The following is a 20781-nucleotide window of genomic DNA, read 5'->3' as shown; positions in this document are numbered from 1 at the left end:
ACAAGTTTTAAAGCTTTATTTTAATCTTTATTCGGTAATTTTACATTAAAATTCTTCCAATTAAAGCCAAAGAGACATGCAATTTCTTTCATTTGCTGTAGAAGCATTTCATTATCAGGTAGAAAATGAAATGTGTAGTTGTATTTGCACTTATTCTTTTATTAAGGTGCTCAGTGTGTAATCAAACTTCTTTAGACCCACAGAAAGGCGAGCGTCACTGGTCTGGCCCACAATGTAAAATGAGTTTAAGATCCCTGATGTACATGATGGTTTGCAAAGCTCTGTTGGCGCCACCATTGCACAAACATGTCGGGTGCTTTACAAGCCACAGACAGAACTGTGTTGACCTTCCCATGTAACCATGTTCCCATTTGCCGTGTCTTTAACAAATGCGAAGATAAATAATTTCCCTGCCCTTTTAAATGTGGACGGTTTTAACTTGATTATCTGTAAACATTTGAAATTAACACAATTCTCAGTAGTAACTGAGCAATGACTTCCTAATTAGTATTTCATGCAGGCCTCAGTAAAACTGGATTGATGCAGTGTAATGTGAGACATTGACTGATTCTTTGGGGAAGTTCAGTTTTCCTTTATTTGGTCTTAGTGCTAGGATTTAACCTTCACCCAACCTCTCTTGCATCTTTTTCCTTTTCCATCATCCTTTTCCATTCTCATCAGCACCAAAGCTGGTGAGAATGTCACTAAACCTCAACAGGAAGAATATGTTTATCTGCTTCTTGCATTTTCTTCCCACTGGCTCCTGTTAGTCTATACACCGCCTACTGTATGGGATTATCGGGTCACGTGGATTTCCATTAAGTGATGGACACAGGGGATATCTACATCAGATCCTGCGCCGTCAAAAGCGGGGAGCCCGAAAGCCTTCCTCCTGGTCAATATTGTAAATCACTCCAGATTACTTTCAGCACTTAAGAGAGGAGATACCACTGCTGACACATTGATCTGTGAATCCATCATTTTCCTAAACCTCTCCTGTGTAATCCATCTCACTGCGGCGGCTCGGATGTGCTGCCATGCAGTTGTGTCACATTTGGAAGTACAACACCGCCTCCAAAATTTTGTGAAATGAGCGAAAACTATGAAAATCAGATTACACACTGTGGACAAAAAGGAAGGTCTATTTTTCTCAATTAGGTATTGAGCTATGTGATAGTAGCAGTCGACACTCTGGGGGCGTCTTTGCCAGAGAGCGGGGCGAGGCCCTGACAGAACGCTAGAGTAATACTGAACTAAGGGCAGACTTTGCTGATGTGTGTTTAAAAGTTTGCCTCAAGAGAATGTCACCCAGATTTTTATTTATATATATATATATATATATATATATATATATATATATATATATATATATATATATATATATATATATATATATATATATAGAGAGAGAGAGAGAGAGAGAGAGAGAGGGAGAGAGAGAATGTCTATATATATATATATATATATATATATATATATAGAGAGAGAGAGAGAGAGAGAGAGAGAGAATGTCTATATATATATATATATATATATATATATATATATATATATATATATATAGAGAGAGAGAGAGAGAGAGAGAGAGAGAGAGAATGTCTATATATATATATATATATATATATATATATATATATATAATATATATATATATATATATATATATTTATATATATTTATATATATATATATATATATATATATATATATATATATAGAGAGAGAGAGAGAGAGAGAGAGAGAGAGAGAGAGAATGTCTATATATATATATATATATATATATATATATATATATATATATATATATAGAGAGAGAGAGAGAGAGAGAGAGAGAGAATGTCTATATATATATATATATATATAGAGAATGTCTATATATATATATATATATATATATATATATATATATATATATATATATATATATATATATATATATATATATATATATATATATATATAGAGAGAGAGAGAGAGAGAGAGAGAGAGAGAGAATGTCTATATATATATATATAGAGAATGTCTATATATATATATATATAGAGAATGTCTATATATATATATATATATATATATATATATATATATATATATATATATATATATATAGACATTCTCTCTCTCTCTCTCTCTCTCTCTCTCTCTCTCTATATATATATATATATATAGAGAGAGAGAGAGAGAGAGAGAGAGAGAGAGAGAGAGAATGTCTATATATATATATATATATATATATATATATATATATAAAGATGAATTAAAGAAGTGTTTCCCAAAAGAGGGGACAGCCTCAGACCCTTGGCACCTTCGAAATCCGAACACCCATGGGAAGTTCAGAACTGCCTCTCCTTTGTTAGCTTTAGTATTTAACCAGAGGCTGTCCCCAGAGGCCATCTAAGATAAGATAGAACTTTATTAATCCCTCGGGTGGGTTCCTCTGGGAAATTCGATCTCTGCTACTGGAGAGATCAGCAGAAGTTAAATGAGCCTTTTCTTCCAGTGGAACTGCATGTGATGTGGCTGCTGTTTATTTGAATAACTCCAAAGCCACTCAAAGGCATGCTAGTCACTGAACTTCTTCCTGTTGCACAATCGCAAAACCACTATGGTATGAGTAACTGGGCGTATATGGCTGCTTATTACTATGGTTTTGAGATTTTAGTGGAGTCCATCGGTGTATACGCATTCACTCTTGACTCTTTATCTCTTTAAAGTCTACTAGGCGTAACTTTTAAAGCTGTTTTCTGAACTGAGCGGTTTCTGTCATAGCTACCTTGGAAAAACCTAGAAACTTCTCTAATGGTTGTTAAGACTCATCAAGATATAGTTTCGAGGTTGTCCACTAGCAGACAGTTGCAGACTACAGCTTGATACAGTGTGTGCAGGCTAATGATAGGTTAATAAGTAGTGCATTAGCCATGAAATGAATAATCTAAAATTAGGACTTTAAATCCTGGAGCCAGCAGACGTAGATGAGAGGGGCTCTATAAAGTAAAGCACTTATAATCCTCTCTGCAAGCTTGTATCCAGAGAAAGTAGAGATAAAAGGTGCAATATCTAAAAAGGTTTTTTTTATGATATAAAATTTATGTTTTTACATGTTTTTACAAAAACTGCTGTTCTTGCATGGCCTTGAGACCCTGCTACAGGATAGAAATCATCCAGTAACCAGCTTGTATGATGATCTAGATGTAAGGCCGGGACGTCGGGCTAGCGATTTTGCGAGCCCTGATACTTAAAACTAGCAAATCTGACACAGTGCACTTTTACACTCTCTGATTTACTTTGATGTTGAAAAGGTCTGCAGGTGCGCTCTAGGTGTGAATATATGTATGCTAATCAGAATGTGCAGGTGCCAGGTTGTTATTGTTGCTGCAAATTGGCAGCTAAGGGTGGGTGATACAGCCTCGAAACTATATCTTGATATTTCAAGGAAATTTGCAAAATTAGAGTTACTGTCACTGATGACAGATTACCTGAGTCAAAGTGTGACTATATGGCTACAAGGTGTTGGCTGCAGTATGCAAAAGTAGTGACACAGAACTATACACAGTGTATTGACTCACCAGGACTCAAAGGTGAGAACAAGAGCAGCCTAGGTAGTGTTTTCCCTGCAACTTTTGAGTAAAAGTATAACTTTTAAGTATAGCTGCATAATGGTCATGGTCACATATGGCATGATAGACAGCCAGTGACAGCCAGTGAATTCTGGAAGCATTCCAGAGTCCATGCACTGACTTCCATGACATAATCACTCCTGGTTTTAACGTAGTGCTGCCTGCAGGGCCTAAAGATTACAGACATTCAGTACAGATGCGCAGCTTTGTCGCTTGCACTCAGGGATTTCTCTAGATTCTCTGAATCACTGATGAAAAATATTTGTTTAATTGTTGCAGTTTCTTTCTAAAACTGGTGAAACTCTGCCTCTCTAAGATGCTCTTTTTATACTCAGTCATGTTACTCACCTGCTGCCAATTGCCAATTAGTTTACTTTTCCACTCTTTTGTTGCTGCAGTCCCAACTTAAAGCATGTTGCTGCCACCAAATTAAAAATGAACTTTTTCTTAAATTGCCACATATTTTCAGCTCATTAATGAATCTTGGGATAATTTTAGCCTTTGCTAACCCTGATGCTAATTTCTGCTCCCGAAGTTCTATAAACCTGCTGCGGTCAAGTATACGTTTATTGTACCATTTATTATGTTTTAACAAGTTGTTCCTGCGGCTGCTTGAGGTTTGGGGTAAATGGATTCTTTTCGTGTCACATCATGATGTGGCATAAAAAAAGTAAGACTAGTTCCTCGTTGATGTTGGGATTTAGTCGTGTAGAACAGTTTTATCTTGAATACCTTGGAGTGAAGCTTTCAGATGACTTTGAAAATAAGAGGAGCCAAGATTGGGGCTTATGCTGACTGGCTGCTTTGGCCCTGCTGGCATTTTAACACAGAGTCACTGAGACATCACGCACCCCAGCAGACAGCAAACCATCTCGGTTTAATAACTTGTGACACCACAGTCTTTCTTGGCACAGCTTCCACTTTGGCCTCAGTGGTTTAAGAGAAGGACAGAGTCAGCTCAGGAGTGGAATATTAATTTGACAATAGAGGAGTGACTCACCACGCTTTATTTTAGTCTGTCCTTGTCTTCTGTTTCATGCTGAATCCAGCCATGTGTAAAAATATTTTATAAGAGACTCTGATGGACTCCAAAACAACAATTACGATTCTTAAATTGTAGATAAATACAGAAGCATCTGTTGCTCTAAGCATTTTTCCACCTGTTCAGTGCACTGGGAATGGGAGTATTGTAATCGAACAATAGGTAAATAGATACAGATGGAGATTCAGATCAATTAAATTAACACAAAGGAGATGAATAAAATGTAACCATGTTGCTTTTGTCATCTCTGACTGTAGTGTGCTTTCTCTTTAAAGGCTCTCCTCTTAAATGCTGAGTATCTGTGCACGTCTGTGATGGTTTTTGTCATAAATGTGGTCACCATGTGTGAAGGACAGTCCTCAGCCATCAGTTTAGATCATCTTCCTCACAGGAAACCTACTTTTTTCTGACTGGAAAATACAGAATTGAGAGAAGTGAGTGAAGCAGAGTTTACATGTATTGAGTTAGCCTAGTCAAATATCTCATTTCTGGAGTAAGTTCAAACAGCTGATTAGCCGAACGATTGAAAGTGAATAAATAACAAGGTTAGGTGCTGATGGAAGCAGAACGGAAACGTTTCTGTTTTGACTTCTATAATTACAAACTGGATTCCTGGAGGATTTTAGTGTTGAGTGTTGTCTTTGAACTTTTTTAATATATTTATAATGACAGGAGAGTAAAAATTCTATGCCTTTGTTTCTACAGCAGACATTTTCGCTTATTAGAATATACATGTCCCCCAAAAGCATACCACTTCTCTATATTCAAGTGTCCAGGTAAGACAGTTTGACAGGGTGTCATGGTTCGGCTGTGTGGCAGGCGGGAGGAGGACCCAATCGCAAGATTCACAAACACGGGGATGAACTCAAAAGCAGCTTTATTGCTGACAGGCAGAACATAGGAAATACAGAACTCAACTAAACTGGGAATCAATAAACTAACACTCGTAGGGAGACACAGGGAATCCACACAACAATGAGGGAGAACGCGACGCCGAACAGAGGGAGACGCAGACAGAAATACACAGAGGGTTAACGAGGAAAGTGGGAACACACGGGGAACACAGCTGACACAGATAACCATAACGAGACAGGGCGGGGTGAACATAACACTGACGGGAGACGGGCAGAGTCAAACAGGAAGTACAGAGGTTCAGACAGGAGGAGAGAGAGCACGGGGAAAACAGACATAACGGGCAGGGGAAACATGGAATAAAACATAAGGAGAGACGAGGGCTCACAGATACACAGAGGGGCACACAGGGGGTAAAAGCCACGAAGGGAAAACACTTAGGGAACAACACAACAGGGCAACTCAGGAAACATGGCCTAAATAGGGAACAAAATACAAACATACAAGAAAACTAAGAACACTGGGCCAACATGGCCCAGGACCATGACACAGGGAGCTTAATGTTATTGTGTGCACCTCTACGTTACAGAAAAAGAGACCCTGCTTATGCCAACACCCACACATTTACCGTCTCGACCGCAAGAAGGAACATCTTGAACAGAAAATGCTAAAATTACACCGTCATGGCCATAACTGCTGACATTTCTCATTAGAAGAGCATCCTGTGTTTGTGATGTGGAGCCTGACCAGCACTGGAGTTCAAGGCCATCATTAGAAAAGAGATATTTGAGAGAAAAAAGTACACCTCGACCAGTCTGTTCAGAAGCTTTTAAAGTTAAACCTGAGCACAAAATTCAAGAAACAGGGCACTGCTTTCATCTTCACGTGTAAAACATCTTCAGACACAAATATAAATATTCTCTTTCGCTCTGTTCATTGTACCATCGATGGCTGTGAATGAAACTGTGAATGAAACTTGTAGCAAAATACTCAACAGCTGTGTGTCCCTCCACTGGCGCGGGGTTTTCGCTGTTTTAGATGCTTGTTTGATGCGATAACATGTTTTTTGTTCGTTAAGTTGACGCTTTTCCTGAAGCCTTCGTTACCGTGTTTACTGGACACTTAACGATAAGCAATGTCTTAATGATTGCATGAACGTGTTCAGTGGATCTTTGCAGACTTCTGAGGCGACTTTGTAAAATTCACGTTAGCAACTAGTGCATCGTTTTTCTTTTCCTCGATGCATTTGTTGTCCTGCAGTTTATGGTGTGTTTTCAGGCAGTGGAGTAAAATAGTTGTGTTGGACTGTTGCACATACTGTAAATCCAAAGTGTTCCCAAACAACAGTTGATGATCCGCTTTTAAAAGACAACTTTACACATTGTTTCATAAATGACTCATTTATTGACCTAAACCTAAACCCCCAGTCAGAGATAATGGGTATCTCAATGATTGTTTTTAACTTCCTTTGTTAATCCAGGATCTCTGCTTACTGTGACTCTTCTTCTCTCCTTCTAGGTGTCCTCTTTCCATAAGTGTAACTTAATGACAGTCTGCATGTGCTGCGTTTAGGGGAAGTCTGTAAATTGTAGAACCGGCTACAATTTTAGAATTTAAAATGAAAGCTCCATTACAATAAAGTCTGAAAAAAGTAAAGGATCCATATATTTCCTGACTCAACTGCATCTTAAATAAGTTAATAGAAAGAAGAGCGCATCAGTAGCAACGGTCTCTATCTTACAGAGGCAAAAGGGATTATGGGAACTGATGTGTGAAATTACATAGAGTCAGATTTGATTATGATGTTAAAGACAGTGTAAAACTCAACAATTTGACACTTTGTATTGAATTGTTTGTATTTAAGTGTAACTGATTTCTTCCCTTTGTTGTTGTTGTCAGGTTGGGGGCTCGAAGATGGGCGTCATACGCTATATGGGGGAGACAGACTTCGCTAAGGGCGAATGGTGTGGGGTCGAGCTGGATGAGCCTCTGGGGAAGAATGATGGTGCAGTAGCTGGTACAAGGTATATACAAACACTATGCATGCCTCAAGATCCCCAAATTCCTGCTCTCTTCTTACCCTAAAAGGAAATCAAGGGGAGGGATGTTGATCTGTCCGCTCGGCCGTTTGTGCTCTCATCTGTTTTTCAATGAAACAGTTCGACCTTCTCGCTCAGAGCTGCTCTGGACTGTTTTTTATCCTCATATTTACTCCTTCAGACTCTTGCTTAGCCCGCATAGCACACATCATCCCCCTTTCAATCATGGGAAATGTCTTAAAACATTTGAAATGTAGTTCCAGGCATTTTGAAGTGCTGGTGGAATTTTAGAGCCAAGCAACAAGAATGTAAAACTAACATTTTTTAATGATACTCAGGATCCAGTAGCAATCTATGCTAGATTTTTCTGGATAGGTTATTAGTTTGTTGAGTTATAAATATTATACAATAATACTTATATCATTATACCCAATATCAAATATAGATGGACAGTGAGGCGATAAAACCAGAACCACGTGTTCCATTAAACTGTAGTTAGAGGGAAAAATAACACTACAACATGAAATAAAAACACAACAAAGGCGTGTTTGTCTTGTTTCTTAAATCTGTCATCTGTCATAATTTTATAATTTTTGGACCCAAAGATCAGACTGTGACCAATATAAAGTCTATAAGTCTATAAAGTCTATAAATTTTTGTTTGCGAGTGAGTGTTGAGCAGTGACAGACTGTGAGGAAATGAATCTGGGTGGTGTCTGTAGAGAGGGAGAGCTTACAGGTGAGGTTTTTTTTACAGGTAAGGTCTGACTTGAGAATGCAGGAGAAAAGAGATTGGGACAGGGTACCTGTGGGCGGGCGCGTGAGGGCGCGTGAGTGGCAGGGTGGTACCTGAATCCACTGGGAGCCTGGTTGTGAGCTCCTGACTCCTCAGGGATACACTTTTCAAGGGATGACTTTTCAAAGACGAGGTAAAAGGCCTCAGGCAGACAAGTTACCACCATTGTGGATGCAATGAACTGGCAGAGAATAACGTAGTTACAGCAGGCGTGGAAGTTCAAACCCAGGAAGACCAGCTCCACTCAAGGGAACGACACAGGGCAGCGCAGTTCTCCATCTGAAAGAACAAAAAACCCAAAGCCTTATAAATTCTTAGCTAGAGATACTTAAAGAAAGGTTAGAAAAGTCTTTGCATTCCTGTAACTTAATGTTCTTTTCCTTGTTAGTTAATGAGCAGGTAAATGAAAATATACTCACTGTCCTCTATATATGACAAAGAAATCCAACAGATACTTTGCAGCTGTCACCATGTCGGCTTTTTGAATCTAAAAGAAGTTATTAGCTTAGCTCAAATTCTAGCTAGTTTTGTTAGCAAACTGCAGATACCAGCTAGTTAGCGTAAAACAGTAACAGAGACAAAATACTAGGATTTAAATAACCAGACCCATTTGTTATCTTTCAGTACAATTAATCCTAAAGCAGGTCATATTATATAATTCAAACAGATAATCTCATAAAAATAACATAAACATATTTTAGATTGACTAAAGTTAGCGGAGGCCTAGCTCGTAGCTAGCTGGCGCCACTTCAAATGTTTTTTCTTAAACTTTACATACTAAAGAAATGTAAAGGGGTAATTATATAAAAAAAAATCCCTCTTTGTGTAATATTAAAATTATGATGATCTGATAATCTGAAACATGTAAGCGTGACAAATATGCAAGCCACTAGGAAATCAGGAAGGGGGCAAACAGTTTTTCACACCACAGTACTTGTCATGTAGGGGAATTAGCTATAGAGAACAAAACTGCTTCTGGTACCTGGCTATAAGTGTATTTATTTATGCTATAGATGCGGGCCTTAAAACACGGGAGGCCATGTTAACATGAGTCACTTTAGGATTGAGCCTCAAGTGGCCGCTTCAGGAACTGCAGTGTTTGTCACTCATGCGTAGGGATGGGTATCGTTTAGGTTTTATCCGATACCGGTGCTAAACCGGTACTTTTGAAACGGTGCCGGTGCTTAAACGGTGCTCAAACCGGTGCTTAAAGAATGGAGAACACAAAATTGGTCCAAAAACCTCTCATGTTCAGCTGTATTTTTGTAAAAAGATAACAATGTTAGCCTTTTCTGCAGCTAGAGGGCATATATGGTATCACTCTTGGCTGGAAGCAGTGCTTAAACAATGGAAAAAACACAAACTTTGTCCAAAAACCTCTCATGTTTAACTGTTTTCCACTTTTTCTTTGGTCATTTTAGCCTTTTTGGCCAGGGTGAAGGGAGTATCTGCCATCAAACAAGAAGACAGCCGCATGTAACTATGATGATGTTTGCTAGTTCACCTTACATGCATTAATGTAATAACGTGGTTAGCCTACTCAATGTAAATTACACACGGACAACATTAGGCTACTCACGCAGATGAAGAATGGCTGCTGCTGCATCATCATCCGTCATCATTTCTGCTACACTGCCAGGGCTAGGGGCCAGGACTCTCCTCTTCGTGTTTTTGGGGGATGTTGCTAACTCCGAGTCCGATAACAGGCAACCCACCCACAGTAGATGCGCTCGGTGTGAGGTCTCGCAGCAAGCTATCAAATACGGCTTTTAAAAAAAACGCTATGCGTCGCCAGGTGTTTCATCGGATTAAGGTGTTACCTCCTTTGCACAGTATCACCTTAAACTTCCATTGTTTTCATTCAAATTCTGTCGTTTTCATTCAAATTTCATTGTTTTTATTCAAATTTTGTTCTGTTCATTGTAATTCCGTTGTTTTCATTCAAATTCTATTCATTTCATTCTAATTCCGTTCTTTTCATTGAAATTCCGTTGTTTTCATTCAAATGCTTTTGTTTTCATTCTAATTCTACTCTTTTTCTTCAAATTCTATTGTTTGTTTTAGAATTCTGTTACTTTCATTCAAACTCTGTTCTGTACATTCTAATTCCGTTGTTTTCATTCAAATTCCATTGTTTTCATTCAAATGCTGTTGTTTTCATTCTAATTCCATTGTTTTGATTCAAATTCTGGTCTGTTCATTCTAATTCCGTTTTTTCATTGAAATTCCATTGTTTTCATTCAAATTCTGTTGTTTTCATTCTAATTTCATTGTTTTGATTCAAATTCTGGTCTGTTCATTCTAATTTCGTTGTTTTCATTCAAATGCTGTTGTTTTCATTCTAATTCTACTCTTTTTATTCAAATTCTATTGTTTGTTTCAGAATTCTGTTGCTTTCATTCAAACTCTGTTCTATACATTCTAATTCCGTTGTTTTCATTCTAATTCTGTTGTTTGTTTTAAAGCACTTGTTGCAGGCTGCTGAGTTTGCATATTTTGCTATGAAGTACAGCCAGACTTTTGACCGCCTCGTCTTGGGCATTTTTAATCTGTAGCTCTGCTCTAAAAGAACGTACGTACCTGGACCCGCCTACTATCCTCGCAAACGTAAAATGATTGGCTAGAATTCAAAGTGTATGACAGGAAAAAAAAAGCACCGAAATAAAGCACCGAAATGTGCACTGCTTTTCGGTTTGGTTACTATCATTTATGTCAGAACCGGTGCCATCATGGCACCGGATACCGGTACCCATCCCTACTCATGCGTCTTCATTTTTCACGCTGGGAGGTTGTTACGATGTACTGTATGATGTAGCTGGCCTCCCGACTCTTTAGTTTATTATTTTATTTCTGTTTTTATTCACAAACCAATTAAATGATGTTGCAGGAGCTATAAGACAAATTTCCAATGTATCAAATATTAAAATATATTCAAATATTGTTACTATTTATCAAAAATTCCCTTCTCTACATTGAGAAAACTGAAAACCTATTGCAGATACATGACTGTAAAGCTGCTCTGTGACTTCTAAATAATATCCTCGTCCTCTTGCATCTCCCCCTTCTTCTCTTCCTGCAGATACTTTCAGTGTCTCCCTAAGTTTGGCTTGTTTGCTCCAGTCCACAAAGTGATCCGCATCGGCTTCCCCTCCACCAGCCCGGCGAAGGCTAAGAAGAGCAAGCGGGTGGCAATGGGAGTTTCCTCTCTGGCCCACAGCCCCAGCAGTTCCTCCATCAGTTCAGTCAGCTCGGTGGCCTCCTCTGTAGGTGGACGTCCGAGCCGTGCTGGACTGGTAAGACGACTGCAGCGCGCCTCAAATCCGCCCTTAGAGTGGGTGGATTTGAGGGCGGGAAATGCACTTATTTTCTTTCTCGCAGTTAGATAAGAAGGTCGACACCACTCTCATGTCTCTAAGCTTCCTTTGAGGTCTCAGCCAGTCCTGATGTCTTGTCGTCTTTATAGCTTAAAGTGGACCTAATCGGCTGATGTTCAGCTTCATGTTTCTTTTGAGACACAAGTGGCTTAAGGTGAAAGTTCAGATTTAAAAACTTGCAGAGCAGAAAAATTATCATATTTTGCATGTGTGTGGGGCTGTCGCTTCCTGAAATGACCATATAAGGAAATCCCTGTCAGCTGACATCAGCCAGAGCCAAGAGTAGAAAAAATGGTGAAAACCTTATGTTGAGGATTTATATTTATATACTCATGCTGTTTGAAACATGTTTAATTCACATATGTTTAACAGTTTGGATATATTGTAACAGTATATATGGATATAGTTATGTAAATCTCTAGATTGATTGATAGATAGATGAGAGAAAGTGTATCGCTAAAATGCCAGTCGGGGGCTGCTGTATTGATACTTACCCTAATCAATGCATGCTTCAGTGAATGATCCCATTTGTCGATTTTTGGCTATAATTCAGCTTGCACTGCTGACTCAAATAACTGTCCTCATTGAGGCAACAAAATGAAATAACCTTAACTATTGCACAGTAGCTTATACAAACCACAAGTTTTCATTGCAGGTCCACTTTAAGCAAAACAAAACTTGTAAGTGAGTTTAGAGGAGGTGGGCACATTTTTTGTTACCTTTGGACAGAGCCAGGCTAATTACATGCTCCTGAGCTGAGCTAAGCTAACTGACTACTATCTATGGAGTAATCTTTACCATACAGACATGAGAGAGGCAGAATTCTTCTCATCTAAGTGTTAGCAGGCAAGCAAATGAGAATATTCCCTAAAATGATCCCTTTAAAAGTCAGTAAGTAAACATGACCACAGGGTTCATATGTATATGCATATAAAACCCATATCCCTGTTAGGCTTGGCAAAGCATCTCACTTCTCAGCTGCAAAATATTTTTATCCAAATATTAAAAACATCCCCATATTTTGAATTTTGTTATCGTCCAAAAACCTGCTTGACCTAACTGCAACCCCCCCCCCCCCCCCCCCCCCAATAATTCACAGGAATGATTATTAAGATTAGGAACATCTGTTTATTAGTTGCTCATAATTCTGTACATTACAATGTCTGAAAGTCTTTAAATCTAATGAAATATCGTGGCCGCAGATTCAAACAGGAGGATGATGAAGTGAAGTCAGACATCTTGTTTCTTGCACTGCGTCTTTAAGACTAATATCCTCACCAACAGCTGGCAACTGACTGAAATAATGGGACATCAGGGTATCTCGCATCGATTTTAGCATCTGGGTACGGGCCAGGTCCTGATGGAGAACACTACCCTTTACTTTCCTTAATTGTTGGCAGCACTCAATGCAACCTTTGTGAATTATCAGTCTGATGGCACAGCACAAAATTGTCTTTCCTGAAGATGCTTCGTCCTGCACAGTTTTAATTTTCTTAAGTGGTTAGAAAGCAGGCGCCGTTTTTAATTTGGATGGTGAATTATGGGCACAAATTTGCACAAGGATCTCTGATTCACTGTGAACGTATGAAGCTTACTGTGAGTCTATGTGCTACATAATAGTGTTGCCATCATAAAAGCATGAATTTGTTACCTTACAGGTTGTCAAATACACAGGCATATGACATTCAATTGAGCATGACTGACACATTTTATATGAAATATCTACACATAAAAGTGCAGATGTAATGTTTTATGTGCAGAATGCTTCAATCTAGCTTGTTATTAAAGAAAGTTCCATAAATGCTGCTGAAATGAGACGAGGTATAGAGGGCTGGTAGAAATCCTGTCAAAGAGCATCCTCTAGTGGCCAAAGAGAATACTGCAGCATTCACTGTGATTAAATGGTTGTTTTTGGTCTCCCTGCTGCAGATATTCCCAACCAGCCAGATATTTCCTCAGAGAAGAAGAACATGTATATTTTTTAAAGCCGTATGTAGCTAACAATTTAGAAAATAAGTTTAAAGTTTGCTTTTTTTTTTTTTATATGACTTATTATGAAAAAGCAGAGACCTGTCATGTCACAGACAGCTGATTTCCTGTGATCACAAAGCAGACGATGAAAACGATGAAAGTCTGATGTCAGAAGCATCGAGATGTTGGATTCTGTTGGATCTGAGAGGGACCTGTGCGGCTAACAGGATAAACGATGTTTCTGAATGCATCAAGCCCAATCTGCATTTCCTTTCTGTTCACACTTTCATCCTCTTCTTAAAGTCTTATCTCCTTTGTCCCCCTCCTCCCCGCCTTTAAAGCTGACGGAGACATCATCGCGCTACGCACGGAAGATCTCGGGCACCACCGCGCTGCAGGAAGCCCTGAAGGAGAAGCAGCAGCACATCGAGCAGCTGTTGGCCGAGAGGGACTTGGAGCGGGCGGAGATGGCCAAGGCCACGAGCCACATCTGCGAGGTGGAGAAAGAGCTGAGCGCCCTCAAGGCTCAGCACATGCAGGTACGAGGAAGTAGGGAAAACACAGCTCGACACTTACTTGGTCAGGCACAACGTCATGTCTTAGAAAAGAGAGGCCCGAATACAGGACACTGGCAAATGTAATAGTAACGGTAAATGTTCAGGTTCATGTTCGACGTGTGATCGCAGATGTTACCTGAGCCAGTTTAGTGGTCATTATATTTAAGGCTAGCTTTAATTAAATTCACAGCCTAGCGCAGCGTGACAAGATACACAAACTCCTGCAGTTAGTAATTTTAAATAACTGAACACTAACAATCACATAAATGCTTTTAATCAGTTGATAAACACTTATTTGCAGAGACAAATATTTCTTCCTCTGTTCTCACAGCTTTCGTATCCAGATGCATTCTAGGATTTTAGGCCTTCATCACGGCACACTGAGGTTTAGGGCTGACTGAGGGGTACAAGGAGCAGAACAGAAGGAAAAACCTTTGTGGGTGTGAAAAAATTTAATTTGTGTCTCCTGTTTGCAGTATGTGACAGAGAACGAGAATGGTCTCCAGCAAGTCAAAGCCATGCTGGCCAGCACGCAGAAGGATAAGCTGGAACTGGCCAATCAGCTCGAAGAAGAAAAAAGGTAATCGCTCACACATCATTCAATTCAGTTTTATTTATATAGCGCCATATCACAACAACAGTTGCCCCAAGGCGCTTTATATTGTAAGGTCGACGCTACAATAATACATACAGAGAAAAACCCAGCAATCATATGACCCCCTATGAGCAAGCACTTTGGCGACAGTGGGAAGGAAAAACTCCCTTTTAACAGGAAGAAACCTCCAGCAGAACCAGGCTCAGGGAGGGGCGGGGCCATCTGCCACGACATCATGGGCTCACTTTCACACAACAGTGTTGCCACATAGTTGAAATCTTAATTATTGGTAAGTGTTATAGAGTGATCTCACATGATGCTCTTTTAGCTAATAATCTGGGATTTGCTTTCATTTTTATAAATATTGTGAGATGATTGAGTTGCTTAGCTTAGCATTAAGCCTAGAAGCAGGAGTAGATATCCTGGCCACAAAACCCTCTCCCTGCACACTCTCCCTCCAAACAGCATGTTAAAAAAACCTTAAGTGGAAGTGGATTATGAAATTCCAACACTGAGTTTAGTGTCCAATATGGAGAAAGCTCCACACGCCTAGTAAAATATTTCTTTCGCATTTAGTTTTAGTTTTCAAATTCACTTTTTGGTGATCAAAATATCTATTCTTGATTCCTTTGGATAGAGGCGACACTGTCCCAAAGCTTCCTGATGTGTTTTTATCGTACTCGTGAATTAGTCGCCCTCATCAGCCCCAAGTGGGACTCCTCGTTGTCACGGAGACACAAAGTTTAGGGTTTTGATCCATATCTCAAAGCTCAGGAAATGACTTAGCTTCCCGAGGTTACCAAGCAGAAACAGTTTCTGCTCCTAAAGTCAGATATTATGCATACATGCATGTGACGTGTACAGAGGACAAAAAGCAGGTAAATGCAGGCTAATCTTAGCTTCCTTTTAATTAAAAATAAAAACAAATTGCATAGAATGTTTGAACTTTTCCTGGGAGACGAATCTGTCTGGTGCGTCTCAACCAATATGACAAAAATTGTGACTTCTGCAAACTGCTGTGATTGTCTGCAGTGCCGGTCGCTCCCTGGACACTGTGTGAGACTTGAATACTGCTCAGCTAATCGCCCCTTCTTTATTTCCCATAACGCTTTTACAGGAAAGTGGAGGACCTGCAGTTCAGAGTAGAAGAGGAATCCATCACCAAAGGAGACCTGGAGGTATTTATCAGAATTAATAGCTGAATGAAAAAAGCCTATGTGCCTCACAATGTGAATCACCGTAATATCACAGGTCCGTGTTAGTCACAGGAGATTCTGTTTTCATGCTTTGCAACCCTGAAAGCTCTGTCAGCGTAACGCACATCCTGAACATCGGGACAGAAAGGAAGAGGAAAGGGAAGAAAAAAGCGTCTGGGTGCACAAAAGAAACCTTGATGTGATAATGTGCAGAGTTCCTGAATTCCACATAGGCGGCTATATAAATACAGAGAGATCGGACTGGGTTTCTAGTTTAACAGGGTGTGCGTTCGGGATGTCCTCAGCTGATGTCTCATGAGTGGTGATAGCACAGAAAGACAATATTTTAAAACTGATATAAAACATGAGACACAAGCTTTGTGTAAAACAGGAGTTATTTTTAGTCAAATTCTTTGATACTTGATTAGAGTGTGTGTAACAACTCCACACGAATCCAAAGCTCAGACAGCTTTTTTCCCTCCACATGTATCTGCATAGTGTCATAGACAGCAGATATTCTTAATATCCGCTGTTTTGAGCACACCTGCTGTTCAAACCTTTTGTTTGTGAGGCACAGCCAATCAGAGGACAGCTGGCTTAAAGTAAGGAGAAGCTAAAACAGCTTGATTCAGGCAGAAAACAAACTTAGAGGCTGAAACAAGGTGCAGAATAGGATAAATCAGGGAAAGTTATGTGTGAAATGATTTAATAGAGTTCAAGAATAAAAATATGTAGTTGGATGATGATAATAATAATAACAATAACAGGCTCAAAAAGGTGAACATATTTGTTCACTTCATGACTGAAAGTTTTATTCCAAACAATTTTATCTCTTAAAAAAAAATGCAGATCACATTTCAAAAATTATGCGGGTCTTTGTTGTCACATTTAGAAAATACCATATTGTTTCCACAGTGAGTGGAAGCCATGTTTATTTGCCAGTCACCATTAATAGACTTAGACATGCTCAAAGTGCAATTAAGACGTTATCTCCTGTAACAGGGGAAAGGAAACTGAATACCATTGTACCGATTGGTTAAAGGATGAGGAACCCACAGGGATAAGTTGTATTTTTTTCCCCACTCTTTGGATAAAGTACTTGTTTTTTAATATATTTGCCTTTCATTCTTTCAAAAGATTTGCTGACAACAATAGGATGAAATTTCAGCCTTGAATAAGTTGTGACTCTTAATGCCGATCATGTTTATTTACTGTATTAGACATAAAACAGTGTATATGAATGCAATCAAACCATGTGTTTTAATGCTTTTTCATGGTTTGCACAGTCTGCGCTGCTTAATGCACGTCATGCATTAAGCAGCTCAGACTGACGTGTCTGTGAGCCATCTGCAGGTGCAACTCTTGTCTTCTCTGGTCATGTACCTGTGACCACAAAGTTGTCCTTAACTGCAAATTGCACTTTCTGTGAAAGTGAAACGTAACCTCAGATCTCCTCCTCAGCTTGTGCACCCTGCTGCCGTCTGCAGAGCTGCCCTTTCATCATCAGCTGTCAGCCGTTTTGATCACCTTCTTTGATCTGTATGGGTCTCTTTTTCCTTTCAGCCTCCCTTTTCTTTCTTCTTTGTATCTCTCTTTGTCTCTTCCCGTAGACTCAGACGAAATTGGAACATGCCCATATTCGTCAGCTTGAGCAGAGCCTGCTCCTCGAAAAGTCGAGAGCAGAGACGCTCCACAAAGAATTAGAGAAGCGGAGGGTAAAAAACAAAAATACACAAGCAAACCTTTGCCTGTGGCCACTGTCCCGTGCGCTTCTGCACCTGTTTGCTTCTCTGTTGATGATAACTCACATATCCCACCTGTGGCTGTGTCCAAATGTAGTTTAGATATATGCAAAACATACTTACAATCAGTACGTGTCAGCATACCAGCCCCATGTGACTGCCCCCAGCATGCAGACGCTTGCTAACAGGTACAGGTGTGAACTCCACAACAGTCACAGAATAAAATATGAGGATAACCTCACCAGAATAATTTGAAATGACTCATAACTCTGTGGTTGAGACTTGTAATGAGTGTAGCAAGCTGAGTGAAGTGTTGTAGTTTAATGGATTAGGCTGATCTTTAGTCCAAATCCCATAAAAAAAGACCAAAACCAACAAGCAGAAGAGAGACAAACAGGCCCAAACTTTTGGTTCCACTGATGGCTTGACTCATTTAAAAAAAGTTAACATACTTAACTATCTTTGTAAAATCAAACTAAGTACTGTTAGAATCTGGAAAAGAACTAGCTTTAGGGGTTAACATAAACATTTATTTATAAAAATATAAATAACAATGCAAAGCAGGGCCTCTTTGCAGTAACATGGTCCAAACCTTTCCCATTGCAGCCCACTTGTTGTCATGTGGGCATGAAGCCTTCTTTAATGGCTTTAAGCACTTTAATTTTCAGTGGGATCTATTTAATAAGCGGTCAAATCCAGTAAAAACCTCTTTAAAGAGTCTGGTAACTTTGACTTTTCTCCCTGTACTTATACTGTGCATACACAGTTTTGCTTCATTGATGGCTCAGCTTGCTAGCCTGATCAGTGAAACTGCACGTAATGATCGAGGGGGTCATTGCACGATCATATGGTGATAAATTGCAATAATAAATCACAATGGATTCCTTCCTTTTGCAACTGTAATGAGGTCTGTGTTGTACAAAGCTCTCATATTTTATTGAGTATGGCTTCAAACTAGCACCTGAGACCTTGACCTCTGACCTCAGTAAACACTTTTGTGATGAGTTTAAGTGAGAAGTAGAGACATTTTCCCCATAGACATCTATACATCTGGGCTTCTTTTAACAACCAGAGCAAGCGGGGAGAATGGCTTCACTTTTCAGACGTTTTCTGTAGTCTCTAGTTTGCATTCTCTTAATGTGAATAGTACATGCATGCAACATACGTATTTTTTAAGCCTTTTAATGTGAATCAAACTTAAAAAAAGCACAGTTTGTGTCAGTCATGGCTGTTATATCAGCTCCCACCTAACTCAAACCCAGGATAAATAAGGTCTTAGTAGATCTGGTTTTGGTCTTTTCATGGATTTGTTTATAATCAACAATGTATCTATGGAATATTACCAGCTTTAATATTTAGAAATAGATGGGAAAGTAGTGGAAATATGAAGTTTGTTATTTACTTAAAATGATAGTGGGTGTTGGTCACAGCTCTTCACATTACACATGATCATTAACCAGACTGGCTTCATCTGGGCCTTCCTCTGCTTCATTCCATCGCTTGTAATCAGAAAACCGAGGCTCGCAGCTGCTTCAGCTTTTCTTTTGTCTAATGTTGCAATTAGCTGCCATTCATTTTTATTTAAATGGTGTTTTTTTCCCCCCCTTTAAATCCAAAGCTGGCTTTCAGATCTGTCGCCTGCTGCACTTTGAGACGTCGGGACGTATCACTCGAAACGGCCCCCTTCCACTTAAGCTGTGGAGGATGAATCTCCCCAGGCGCCACACCAATTTTTGAGCAGTTATGTAATTAGTAACACACGAGAAGTCGCTAAATTATTTACGGGATCCATTACGGACGCTTCGATAAATTTTTCAAGACAAATCATAGGCGGTGCCGCCCATTTTAGTCGGCGCCGCGAAGGACGTCCTTTACACCACTTTGACATGCAGCGCTGCGCTCCACGTAGACAGGCTCTTTAATAATAGACCACGGTATCACAAATCAAACCGCGCAAGCTTTCAATTTTCAGCCATCAAAAGATAACAAAACACTTTGAAATGCTTGGATTCGTATATGCAGTAAGGTCTGCTTCTGCCAACAGGGAAGATGCACTCATGAAGCGGTATCCTTGAGGTTGGGTAAGAGAACCAAGGTGAAAAAAAAAGAAAAAAAAAGATTTGATCTTGTTTTGGCTTTGATCCTCTCTTGAGCTATCTCAGTTCCTGACTTCAAATCGACTTCAGATGCTGTTGAGGACATTAACCTTGCATAGACTCTTTTACTCCTCTGTGTGCGTGCGTGTGTGTGTGTGCGTGCGACGTCATCTGAATGCTACTCAGGCAGCGTCTCTGGTGTGAATCAGCTAGTAACTCTGGTCTGGTCAGCTGGGATCTGGGTTGAAATTAACATCTGTGCACTGTGCAGCAGGTCCTCAATCTTAATCTCAGTTTTTTTTTGGCTGTTTTTCTTTTTCATTCTGATTGGAAACAAATGTGTGGAGGATGTTTGCAGCTGTGCATATGTCACTGTTGAGGTTTGCTGTATTATATTTGCTTGGCTGCTTCTAGAAGATCAGAGAATGGCTGCGCTCTCCTTTCATTTTCCACCTTTGGTTTTTGCACACTGAGCTCCACAAATGTTTGGACAGCGACAAGTTGATCCTTTTGGCTCCTCGCTTTAATTATTTTGGATGGAAATGATACAATGGCTTTAGCATTTAAGTGCAGGCTTTCCGCGTTATTATGAGGGCAGCGTAATAATTCTGATGGTTTATTTGGACTTTGATCCCGAGTGAAATGCAAACCCTGACCGGTGCCAGTGTTTTGATGGTGTTCCTCTAAAATTACGAGTGACTGCAGTTGTGAACAGCCAGGGAAAGGGGAAAAAAGGGATGGCAAAATCCATCCGCCATCTGTAGAAGACTTAAAGCTCTCTTAGTCAATATTTTAATATAAACAACAGATTCAATGACCTTGCAAGTGGTTGCATAACCCACACAGAATTATTACCCAGCTGTCTGTCCTCTATGCTCGGCATTTCAGAGTCTCCTTGGTCATTA

At 39.5% G+C, this 20781-nt stretch overlaps 1 protein-coding gene across 2 annotated transcripts in view; it reads left to right on the top strand.

Annotated features, from left to right (window-relative positions):
• Positions 1–20781, top strand: part of clip2 (CAP-GLY domain containing linker protein 2) — a 51825-nt gene that overhangs the window by 15041 nt on the left and 16003 nt on the right. Inside the window, exons 4-9 of one of the 2 annotated variants that reach the window (XM_026182303.2) lie at positions 7411–7535; positions 11425–11638; positions 14032–14229; positions 14724–14827; positions 15960–16020; positions 19825–19875. In XM_026182303.2, coding sequence (XP_026038088.2) covers positions 7411–7535; positions 11425–11638; positions 14032–14229; positions 14724–14827; positions 15960–16020; positions 19825–19875 — 753 coding nt within the window. The remainder of the gene's footprint in view (positions 1–7410; positions 7536–11424; positions 11639–14031; positions 14230–14723; positions 14828–15959; positions 16021–19824; positions 19876–20781) is intronic. The other variant, XM_026182304.2, reaches the window with a different exon arrangement.

Source organism: Astatotilapia calliptera, chromosome 10 (assembly GCF_964374335.1).
Source record: "Astatotilapia calliptera chromosome 10, fAstCal68.1, whole genome shotgun sequence".
Classification (NCBI taxonomy): Eukaryota; Metazoa; Chordata; class Actinopteri; order Cichliformes; family Cichlidae; genus Astatotilapia; species Astatotilapia calliptera.
This window is presented reverse-complemented; position numbering and strand designations above follow the sequence as displayed.